The 12,875-nt window shown below is 40.0% G+C and overlaps 1 protein-coding gene across 1 annotated transcript in view; it reads right to left on the reverse strand.

Moving 5' to 3' along the window:
• Positions 1-252: 252 nt before the first annotated feature.
• The window catches only part of LOC126195214 (ATP-binding cassette subfamily G member 4-like), a 299,475-nt gene continuing 286,852 nt past the window's right edge, over positions 253-12,875 (reverse strand). The window contains exons 12-13 of the mRNA XM_049933733.1: positions 1,063-1,286; positions 253-951 (exon numbers count right to left, since the gene is read on the reverse strand). Of these exons, the coding sequence (XP_049789690.1) occupies positions 789-951; positions 1,063-1,286 (387 nt within the window). The 3' untranslated portion in view covers positions 253-788. The remainder of the gene's footprint in view (positions 952-1,062; positions 1,287-12,875) is intronic.

Genomic DNA, 12,875 nt, shown 5'->3' on the forward strand with positions numbered 1-12,875 from the left:
GGTGATAGAGGGTACCTTCCACTGTACACCACAAGGTGCATTGTGGACTATATGTAGAACTGATCTTTATTGTTTTGGACATGAAAACAAGGCTTATCTGGAATGTTTACAGTAGAGATCAGAAATATAGTTATGGCAAAATAACAAAGGAAGGGGTAGGGTCTTTGTAAACAATGTCTCTTAAATAAAATACATGTTTCTGAAATACTCATTTATTGAGGAAATACAAAAAATGAATAAGATACAAGACTTTGTACAAAAGGTTTTCAATTTCAGAGAAACTGATGCATCTTTCAAGTAATTTCAGAGGCAATGAAACAGGGCTGTGATAACTATGTATCACCAGAGAAAATTACTACTATCATTTGTTAAGTAATTCAAAAGAAATCTAAAAACATCACAGATACTATGTACCATTCTGAGTTATTGGCCAATTTTGGAACTGCACCAATCTAAGAAGTATTAATGTCATATCCAAAAAAAAAGTGTGTCTATTTATTTCAATATTTTGTTTAAATAATGTAGAATACAAATCTCACAGTGTTCAAATGTAACACTCTAAAACACAATATCAACTAAGTGTATTTATCACAGATCATATCACAGCCAGTATACAGCACCTTTTTACATGGCAGTATAGAAATTGGCTCTGCACCTCGTCACATCTCTTTACATTAAAACCAAACACAGAGTTTGCAGACCCCAAGTTTGTTCTAGCCTTATCTCATTTTTGAGTAAAATATCTTTTCATTATAAACTGCCATGAAAAGAACAGTCAAGTCAATTTTCTATCGCTTCTTAAGTTTATACACATAGTTACAACATGTGCTGTACAAATCAGAAGACAATCTTATCCTCAGTGCAAGATACCACATTACTCGAACTACCAGAATCATAGCCAACAAACCAGCAATATTTACTGTCATATCCTGACCATCAGCTCCCACCAACCTATAAACAAAGAAAAAGGTTTTGCTACTAACATTTTACACAGACATGCATACATAAATACATTTATGATGAATATTAAAGACACAGTCACATTTCCCTGGTAATACTTACCCAAGCAAAGATTTTGGGTAGCTGAATGGGCAAAAAATTTCTGGGCAGTCCATTTGCTTTCTATCCTCCATGAGTGCCAAAATCATAGCAATCATTCCTAGTCGGAAGAAGCTTGTGCTCATAATTATTCTCATGAAGAGTGGAGTAGTATGGTAGGCTCCCATATTGTACTGCCAAAGGACTAGAAGGGGAGAAACAAAGGCAGGAGCAATAATTGCACCCATCTAGAAAAGAAATAAAGTGATTAGTGAAACAGGCATCCTAATTTTTGAGTGTCAACGAAGATATTGTGTTGAAAGAGGTAATATTGAATGACAAAAATATTAATTATCCACTGCAGAGGAGGATAACCCGAAACGAATACATTTAAAATAATATGAGGTGTGATTGGAATCTTTTAATAACGGGCTTGTAATTGTAGAATGATGGTACTGAGATGCTGCCGTGATACATCTCCTTCAAAATAGTCCCCTTCTGACTTAACACACCGACTCCAACAGTGTTTCCACTTTTGGAAACATTCCTGGAAATTTTTTTCTTGAGTGTGTTAAGGATGTCTCCTTATTTGCCTGGATGTCTTCAGTCGAGTCATATTGCTTCCTTTTTTCAGTGAAAATTTCAGTTTAGAAAACAGGTAGAAGTCCACAGGGGCCAGGAGCCAGGGGAATTTGGCAGTTGTGGAAGCACAGGAATTTTGAATTCAACAATGGGGAAGGCACTATGAGCTGGAGCATTGTCATGGTGTAGCAACCGACTCCTGTCTTTCCACAATGCAGGCCTTTTCTTCCGCATCTTTTCACACAAATGCTCACGGACACATTAATTGTCCTCCAGGGGTAAATTCATGATGCACAATATTGGGAGAATTGAGAAAAAGCACCAACATTGTCTTCACCTTTGACCGACTTTGCCATGCTTTCTTTCGGTCATGGTGAACCTGGAGTCTTCCACTGCAAAGACTCCACTCTGGTTTCAGTATCATATCCATATACCCATGATTTGTCACCTGTAATTACCCTATTTAACAAATCTGGGTCATTTTCAGTCCAATTAATCAGATCTTGGCATACTTCAAGTCGGTATTGTCTCTGGTCGCTTGACAACACTTTTGGAATGAATTTTGTGGACACTTGACGCATGTTCAGATCTTCAGTTAAAATTGACTGAACTGCATAGAAACTTAAATTACGTTCATCAGCCATCTTCCTAATTGTAAGTCTGTGATCAGAATTCACTAAGTCACGAACTTTCACATTTTCATTCATTTTTGAGGTGGAAGGACAGCCAGACTGTGGTTCATCTGAATGGCTCATACAATTATCTCCAAAAGCTGTTTTTAATAGTTTGTAAGTCTCAGAAGCTGATTTCCCAGTTTTAAAACAAAATTTCACACAAACTCGTAGCTCTGTTTTCACGTCAATTTTCAAACAGACAGAATCCAGCACCAAGCCTTAATAGACCAGCACTCAACCAGCTGCTACAATGAACTGAATAAAGGAAATGCAGTTTCCTGCCAGAAGGTATTCAAGGACAAGGCAATGACTCACTCCCCACCCTCCTTGTACCTGCCCACCTAACCAGTAAGCAGTAGCGGATCCATTCTTAAAGGTTTCCAATCGCACCTTGTATATATTCAACTAGTTAATTTCTTAACTACATTTGAAAACGTTACACTGTTTGTATACTGTTTCTTGTGTAATTTATACGCAAAATTCAAATTACCTTATGCTATAATTTCTAAATAAACGATTTTTTGAATTGGATTTTTTATGAGTGATCTATCTGGAAACTTTATTTCAAGCTCTGGTAATCTAAAAAATTTAATATAAAATATTTTTCTTGTCTAAACGCTTTTTAAAAAATGGAATACAGCTTTACAGTCATAAAAATTGGGCTTCAAAACTGTTGGGGCAAAGTCTGGAAATGTCACAGATGAGAAGATGTAAATTTGCTGGTTATTACACAAAAGAAGACAAATACATTAATTATTTCTATGGATAGGTCCAGTGTGGTATGTTACAATGTATAATGTCCTGCCCTACTTCGTTTGGTCATTTAAATTTCTCTGTTGTATTTGTGGATTGAGCTGTATATTGCAGTACCAGTACATCCATTTAAGTTTTTGAAATATTCTTCATAATTTTGACAAGGAAGATTTTATGTTTGTGAAGTCCATAGTTTCACATTTCTTTGAATTTTCTTTAGTCATATAGTCATAACAAATCACAACTGAAAAGCCATATTACAAAAAATAAACTAAAATTTGTCAAGAAAACAGGAGATCATTGTTGCAAGCAAAAAACATTTATTTTTGGCGGATTTATTCAACAAGGAAAATAAAGAACACACTATGTGACATATATACCAACATATCTATGAACACTTTCAAAGAGAAAAAAAGTCAAAGAATATTCAGCACCAAAATTTAATGGGTAATGCTCATTTCACAGGATTTCCTGTAAATGTGACATAGACTAGTTTTGATGTCACATGCATGCAATATCAACAACCACAGGAACTGCTACTGATTTTCATTAGTGTACATTGTGGGCCCCTCTAGCTTGGGTAAACAATTCACATGTGTTGTTAGTGGTAGAAATAATCCTACTGTAAGTGCCACTGGTTTGCAGGAAGTCTTGCTAGACGAGTGTTGCCTGCAAACTATTTGTGATGAGGAATAATACAAATGTTATTGTTCATCATGTCACTTGCAGCAATTTCAGTTGTTCTCCTAGAATCACCATATATTTGGAAATAAACAGCAAAATATTTGTGAAAGGGAAGAATATAATGTGATTGCTCCTTGTTTCTTTCACAGCAATTTAAGCTGTCTTCTTAGATACTTATTTAACACACATTTGGAAATTGCCACATGTTTGGAAACAAATCTTTGTTCTCTAATCAGAGAGACATTTTACATAACATCAAATATTGTGGAACATTCTTGTATTATATTTATAAGAAAGTCCCAGAATGTGTTACCAATGCTAAGATCAAAAAAGGAAGTATATTATCATGTATCAGGATGTACCCCTACATACTGACTCTGTAACCATGACATTATTCATTATACATGAGCTTGGTAATGAGACTTTTGTTTCATTTCTCAGTTATTGTCTTATCTCTTGAAAGCTTATAGCAGTGATCTGTTATTAATTGATATTTAATTATAAGGATGATGTGCTTGTCCTACATTTTCAATACGACATTGCATTATAACAGCATACTGTAAGTTATAATACAAAATAGCTGAAATGCATATGGTGCCTTCCACACTAATTGTTGAGATTGTGTGTGATTTCAAAATCACTCACATTTGCAGGAATACTTGTGAAATGAGTGTTTCCCAAGATTAATATATGTCAAAGAGATCATAAGGAGTGAGATACAGTACTGCTATTTCTTCACTCTGCCTTAATTCTATATAATGCTAGTCTACAACTCTACATGTTCCCAATCTGCGTGACAATTTTTCACATTTTTGTTTGTGCAAGTATTTCATGAAAATGTCAGCAAACTGATTTTCTGTAGCAGTGTACTTGACATCTACTTTCATTTTAAAATATAACTTTCTGCCAAATTCATACTTAAAATCTGTGGGTTTTAGTTTTTTACATTTCCATCTAAAAAGAGAGGGAATACAAGAGTGATTGTCTTCATAAATTATGTTCCTTTTTTTTAATTTTTAGATCTTGGAGCACCTCAAACAACACATATTCCACAACACAAATTGCAAGTCATACATATTCTGCTTCTGTAGAAGACAATATTAGAGTATTTAGTTTTTAATTCCTTAACTTACAATATTATCAAACAGACTGATAGCATAATCTGATGATTTTCTCTCTGAACTATTGCCCCAATCAGCATCAGAATAAACTATTGCTGTTTCATTTTTCTTCTTCTTCTTCTTCTTCTTCTTCTTCTTCTTCTTCGCAGATGGATCACTTAGGACCACACATAATCAACATTTGTTGGCCTTCCTTTTCACCCAGTATTCCTTCATAAGCAACAAATGGGCTAGCTTACATTGCGTAGACCACGTATGTTGGTTAGTTTTTCTCTCTTCTTCCTCAAAACCCATGTGTTTGTGATTTTTCTGATTTCATTTCTGTCATGTAGATTTGGAGACCCTAATTCTCTGAGGACTTTTTCTGTCTATTTGTACCAGTTTGGTCTTGTAGATTTATTCTTTAAAAATGTATGGATTTTGTGCGTTAACCTGTTTGAGTCCATTCTTTCTAAATGCCCCATGAATTGGATTCTTCTCATGCGCATTGTGTCTGTTATTTTGGAGATACTTTTATATATTTCTGCATTGGGTTTCGGATAATGCACACCATCTTTTGTTCTTGGTCCTAGGATTTTCCTCATTATTTTACGTTCTTTCACTTCTAATCCCCCTTTTAGTGTTCTGTGTTGAAGGTTTAGTGTCTCAGATGCGTAGAGAGCTTTGGGTTTAATTACTGTTGTGTAGTGTCGTATTTTGCAGTTCCACAAGAGACTCTTTTTGTTGTAAATGTTTTTTGTTAACTGAAATGCCGTCTCCATTTTGTAATTCATCCCATAATTTAATGTACCTTTTATGTAACACGATGTTTTCTTTAAACCTTTCCAATGTTATTCCCTTTAATCACTCAGATAATGACTGAAATAATTAACAGCATAACTTAAATTAGGTCATGTTGTTCAAGTTACATAATATGAACATCTTATTAATTCTCTGTAAGCCACTTTATCATGTAGTCTCTTATCAGTCTCTTCTTCTTCTCTGTCTTTTTGGACATTTGCAAATACCTCAAACTTTTAACTTTAAATTTATTTCTTAAAGTTAATTTGAAGTTTTCAATTTTCATCTTATCATTGTCTAAAAGAATAGAGTCATCTACACATAACAAAACATAAGGCTTAGTGTTTAAGGACCTGTAAGTACGCAGACACCCATCAGTACTGCTTTCAACAAAGCCTAAATCTTTAACAAACTTTCTTCTAAGATCCTGAAAACTGCCTTAAATGATAAAACTATTTTGTTTAGCTCACCTATAGTACCTGGTTATATATTAAAGTCTGTTGATACCTTTATATAAATTTTCACAAAGAAAGACACTTTTTACATCAATTTGATTTCCAGCCAATTTTTCCTGGTTCTTAACAGCAAATAACGTTCTTATAATTTTCAACGTTGCTACAGGAGCGCATGTTTCATTATAATCAGATCCTTTTCTTCAAGAACATCTCTGAGCAACTAGTCTAGTCTTATAACTACTCATGTTGCCTACATCATCATGTTTCACCATAATAACGCACTGCATGTCAATAGCCCTCCTGTTTTCAGGTAATCCACATGCTGTCCAGATATTTTTTTTACTTATTACTTGCATTTCTAATGCTATAATGTGAAACCATTCTTCTTTATCTGATCTGCTGTAAATAACACTGAAAATCCCCAAAACATCCCTAACACATTGGATATTTTGTTTCTCTTGCACTTCTGCATATTTCAGGAGCTTTAAGATCTACATTTTCATCTTAACTTGATATGGAGTCTGTTGTGACAGTGCCACGACATTTACAGTGCCGCCACGACAGTACGCGCAAACGGCGATAGAGGCGCTCCGCAACTCGGCTGAGCGCGGGAGCGCCACCTAGCTACGAACGGTGCCGGCCGCATGTCACGGCACGGCAGTTGAATAAGAGATACTGAGTTGTTATCATGTAACCAGCTATTGTTTCTAAGTGAGTGTGTTTGAAAATCCACGCAATTATTGGTGATTAAAGGTTATAACACTTTTGGCGACGAGGTCGAATATTTTCACTGCGTTGTGGATTTGTGTGTTCGTGATGGGGCAGACATGGAACAGCTTATGCAAGCGCTCATTGAACAACAAACACAGCTGACGGCTGCTATTCACGCACAACAAACACAGCTGACGGCTGCTATTCAGGCGTTGTCGACGTTGCTTACTCATCGTCTGTCTTCCTCTTATCCGACTCCATTCCCTCCTTACGACGAGGCCGCTGAAGAATGGGAGGATTATGAGAAGCGTTTGTGGCAACACTTCTTGGCTTTCGTTATTTCTATCTTGGATTTCCGCACTGATCTATCAGCTGTTATCTCAGTTAGCCCCTCTGCGGGAACCTGCCTCTCTGTCCTTCCAAGAAATGTGTGACTTATTGTCTAACTATTACTGAAAAAACTTCCACATCGTTGCCGTCCACGTGGCATTCTACCGGTGTCGTAAACAGCCCCATCAATCTTACCGGGCTTGGGCAGCGGAACTACACGGTCTGAGTAGGAAATGTCAGTTTGTCACGGACACTCATCATGAGTCTTATGCTGATTCTATGGTTAGGGATGCTATTCTACAGCTTGCTCCCAATAAAGAAGTTCGGCAACATGCCCTACAACTGCCAAACCTGTCATTGTCAGAAGTTCTAAGCATCGCTCAATCCTTTGAAGTGTCTCACGCTGCTGGCACGCAAATAGACGCATGGTGTGATGTAGGCGCAGTACAGTCAACTTTCGACATGGACAATTTGCCTGTTTCACAGGAGAATGAAGATGTGGCGGCAGTTCACTCGTGTAAACAACGTCGCGTTGGGCCACAACGCTTGCAGTGAAAACAGCAACCACAGAAGCAGGTTCGTTCCGCACTTCCTTCTTGTCCACGTTGTTTCATACAGCATGACAGGGCTGTGTGTCCAAAACATTGGGCCACGTGTAATTCCTGTAGGAAAAAAGGCCACATTGCTTCTGTGTGTCAGTCCCCTACAGTTCCTGTCGAAGAGGATGAGGCATCGGACGTGGATGTTCACTGTGTGCTTTCTCAAACAAATAAGTTGTTTGTTACTGTTCGTGTTCTGGATAAAGGCATTCGCATGCAAGTGGACACTGGCTCTGCAGTAACTCTCATTAATTCTCACATGTATTTGGAGTTGGGCTCCCCTCCCTTGTCTCCAGTTACGCAACATCTGAGAACTTATAATAAACAGAAAATTCCTATCACTGGCCAGTTTGATGCTTCCACTGCCTACAAGTCTGTTGTTCGGCCCCTCACATTTTATGTGGTGGATCATGCGGGCACTGAAAACCTGTTCAGTTATGATGCTTTCCAATTGTTTGGAGTCTCCATTGATGATGATGTGCACCTCATATCTGAGGATATTCCGTATCAACAGCTGGATGGATTGTGTTCTGAATTTTCGTCTGTGTTCTCTGCTGGCCTGGGTCATGCCAAGGATTTTGAAGCCCACATTACTCTTAAACTTACAGCTCGCCCTAAGTTTTTCCGGGCACGCCCTATTCCGGTGGCATTGCGTGCACCTGTCAAGGCTGAGATAGACAGGTTAACAGCTTCAGGGATTCTCCTTCCTGTTACCTCCAGCGAATGGGCATCGCCCATCGTGGTGGTTACTAAACCAAACAGGAGTTTGCGTTTGTGTGGTGATTTTAAAGCCACCGTCAATGCTCAGAGCCTCATTGAAACTTATCCTCTTCCCCGTCCTGAGGAGTTATTTACCAAGCTCGCTGGGGGCCAGTTCTTTCCCAAACTTGACTTATTGGAGGCATACCATCAGTTGCTGTTGGGTGCTTCTTCCAAGGAATTTCTCATCATCAACACTCCTTGTGGGTTGTATCAGTACCAGCGGTTACCATTTGGCGTGGCTAGCGCGCCAGCCATTTTTCAGCGGTTTTTGGAACAGCTCACGGCTTCCGTTCCTGGCTGCATAAACTATCTGGATGATATTGTTGTCACGGGGGCCTCCACTGAGTAGCACCTTCGCAATTTGCGTTCCCTGTTTCTGGTTTTTCATTCGGCTGGGTTGAGGTGCAATCTGGACAAGTCACAGTTCTTCCAACCCTCCATTGTGTATCTTGGTTTCCACTTGTCCCATGAGGGTATACATCCTCTACGTCAGCACGTTGTGGCCATTAACGCTCTACCCCGGCCGTCTACAGTCAAAGAACTTCAGGCGTTTCTAGGCAAGATTGCTTATTATCACAAATTCATTCCATCCGCAGCGGCGGTAGCTCATCCTCTGCATCAGCTGTTACGCAAAAACGTCCCTTTCTTTTGGTCCGACGAGTGTGAGCAGGCTTTTGTCCGCCCGAAGGCTCATTTGCAGTCGGTGCCTTGTCCTGCCACATTCCGTCCGGGTCAGCACTTGGTTCTGGCGACTGACATGTCACAGTATGGCCTAGGGGCTGTTCTTGCCCATCGGTATGAGGATGGGTCGGAACGACCCATCGCCTATGCTTCCAAGACCCTCAACGATGCGCAATGGCATTACTCTCAAATCGAAAAGGAGGCGCTCGCTATCATTTATGCTCTAAAATTAAAGTTCAGCGGTTTTTTGTATGGTTCTAAGTTTCACCTCATCACCGATCACAAGCCGCTGGTCTCTCTGTTCAGCCCATCGGCGTCGCTTCCGGATAAGGCAGCTCACCGCCTGCAACGTTGGGCCTTATACTTGTCTTGTTTTCATTATGAGATTCACTATCATCCCACGGCCCAGCACGCCAACGCTGACGCATTGCCGTGATTGCCGATGGGCCCTGACCCGGTTTTCGATCGTGATGAACTACTCTGTTTCCACATTGATTAGGAAGAACATCATGCGGTCGAGGGTTTTCCACTTACAGGTTCGCAGGTCGCGTCGGCTACTGCACGGGACCCGGTCCTGCGTCAGGTGATCGGTTTTGTTCAACGGGTTTGGCCGGACAGGACCAAGGGCCGGGCATCGGATCCCCTTCGCAACTACCATGCCTTGCACCTTCGTCTGTCTGTTCATGATGGTGTTGTTCTTCTGGCCACAGATGGCCCGCCCTTCCATCCACAATCGAATGGGGAGGTCAAGCACCTTGTCTGCACTTTCAAAAGCCAAATGAAAAAATTCCTTAGTGATTTTTCCACAGATGACGCTCTGCTGCAATTTCTGAGTTCTTATCGCTTCACGCCTCTGGGTGATCGCAGCCCTGCTGAACTCATGCATGGCCGCCAACCGCGCACTCTACTGCACCTGCTTCACCCTGTCAGGCCTTGTGCTGTGTCCCCTAGTGCGGGAAAATACTCGGTGGGCGCCGATGTGTGGGCACGAGGGTATGGATCTCGCCCTAAATGGATTCCAGGGGTGGTCAAGGCTCTTTGCGGCCGCCGGCTTTGTGAAATACATACGGACGGCGGCATGGTTGCTCGCCATTATGACCAGATGCGCCCACGATTGGTGGCCACGCCGGTGCCACCGCCCCTTCCTTCACCTCCACCAGCCCGAGACACCAGTCCTGTTGCTGCTGCCGATCTACCGTACTTGTTGCTGCAGCTGACGTTGCTACTGGTTCCTAGTACGCCGGAACCGGCCCCAGTTGTGACGCCTTCTCCAGGACCCATCTCGCTGGAGCACACCCCCAGGTCTACGAAACCTATGGATGCTGCTCCGGAGTTTTCACCCATCATCTCGTCCAGGAGGCACGTTCCACGCACGAGCTTCCGTCCTGGACATTTTCGACCATACTCTCGTGTCTCTCCGCAGGATCTTCTCGGGGCCTCACAAGAGGCCATGGATGTCTCCACACTGTCCATGTCTCCAAGGAAGTGAGTGTTTTTTTTTTTTTTTCAAGAGGGGGAAAAGTGTTGTGACAGTGCCATGATATTTACAGTGCCGCCACGACAGTACGCACAAACGGTGATAGAGGTGCTCCGCAACTCGGCTGAGCGCGGGAGTGCCACCTAGCTACAAACGGCGCTGGCCGCACTACATGGCACGGCAGTCGAATAAGAGATACTGAGTTGTTATCATGTAACCTGCTATTGTTTCTAAGTGAGTGTGTTTGAATATCCACACAATTATTGGTGATTAAAGGTTATAACAGAGTCATTTCTGTGGTCATTGATATTTTCTTCAACAATGTTAACCTCATCATTTGTGTCTACTTTGCAAGGGAACCAATCTTCAATATTAAAATGAAAACAATTTTCATCAACCATCAACCTTAATGTGTATTACAAAAACAATCTCTCTCTCTTCCAGACATCATAGCTTATATATATTAATAAAATATCCAACAATGTAGCACATCTTTATTCTGGAATAAAACTATTCAGAAATCACTCTGCAGTAAACCATAGCCTAAACATGCTGTGCAAACCAAGTGCTTTCAGTTTCTGCAGTTTTGGCATTTCGTCACATCACATACTAGCTGGAAATGTCATTTTTAAAGGCACATTTTGGTGTTCTGATTATCAAGTTAACAGCAATCTTTACTGCTTCTGACCAAACATATTTTTCAAGTTTACAACATGTAGTGACCCTTGTTTAAAATGTTCCTATTCCTGCATTCACTCAGTCCATTTTATTGTTCTGTGTGTCTCATCATCCATTCATTCTGGATTCCCTTCACCTTAAAGTTTTTCATCTCATTTGACAGGTATACACCTCCATTATTACAGTGGGGATCTACTAATCCTCAAACTGAAATGAACAGTTGCCACAGCTTCACACAGTTTAATATGTTCTAGTACTTTGGATTTATTTTGCATTGCATATATGAGATACGTATAGTCATTTATAAATGTAATGATGTAATTCTTTCTATTATAAGATATGGGAATAATAGGATCCATAATGTCACTGCATACTAGATCCAGTGGATATTTTGCTCTTATCTGCTGACTGTGTGGAAGTCTTGTTCACTTGGCCTTTCATGCAGATGGCACACAATTTTTGTGCCTCCATATCTTCAATGTTTATTCCTTCCATGTATTTCTGAAGTGCTTTAAGACTGGTGTAATTCATTTGTCATAACCTTTGACAACAGATTTTCCTGCAGTAAGAAACACCACACAGGGGTTTCTGGCAAATTTCAGGGTGTACATTTTTCTTTGTAATGGCAACAACATCCTTTCCTATTTGAACAGCCGCTCTTCCCATTTAAATGTTGCTTTGAAAGCACTTGTCCCCATAAAATAAATTTTTTCTAATACCTCTCAATTGACATATCTGACAACATTCATTTCACCACACTGCATTCATTCACAACACACACCATTTTTACAACATTAATCACTACTGATTTTTCAAACATCTACACTTTATCAACATCTGCTAAATTGTTCACAAAGTTACACTCACACCAGAGTCCAAATACCACAAAACTGATTCATTAAATATTCAAGTTGAAGAACAACATGCATCTGAACTCACAGGCGCCTCCTGAGAGTCACAATTTACTGAATAAAAAATAACAACACAAAAAAATCCAAGCCTCTGTGGACAGTCATCTCCCAGAATAACAAATGGGTTTCGGATCTGGAAGATCAACACTTACAGCAGTCAGGCTTCTTCTAAACAACATCGACGCTGTGCTACAAAAGAAACAAATGTTCTACACAGTGATCTTAGACTTTACCAAAGCCTTTGACCTACTGGAAAGAGAACTCATAGTCCAAAAACTGGAAAACACAATAGGAGAAGATAGCATATGGGCAAGAATAATCAAGTCAGTCCTCGAATACAACTTAATCACAATATCAGACAACCTCTCTTTTTCTAACCCCATTCTGCAATCAAATGGAGTCTTACAGGGTGACCCAATGAGCCCTTTGCTGTACATTCTTGCCACTGAAGAAGTACTCCGAATTGGAGAAAATGAAGAAGATGTATATGTATATGTATATGCATATGCTGACGACATAGCCGTAGGTTCAATAGATATATAGAAACTGCAGAGAATCATTGAGAAAATAGACAAATGGTGCAGTGAACACAAACTACACATAAATATAACAAAGACAGAAATGGTAATTTTCAGAAAA

Source organism: Schistocerca nitens, chromosome 7 (assembly GCF_023898315.1).
Source record: "Schistocerca nitens isolate TAMUIC-IGC-003100 chromosome 7, iqSchNite1.1, whole genome shotgun sequence".
NCBI lineage: Eukaryota > Metazoa > Arthropoda > Insecta > Orthoptera > Acrididae > Schistocerca > Schistocerca nitens.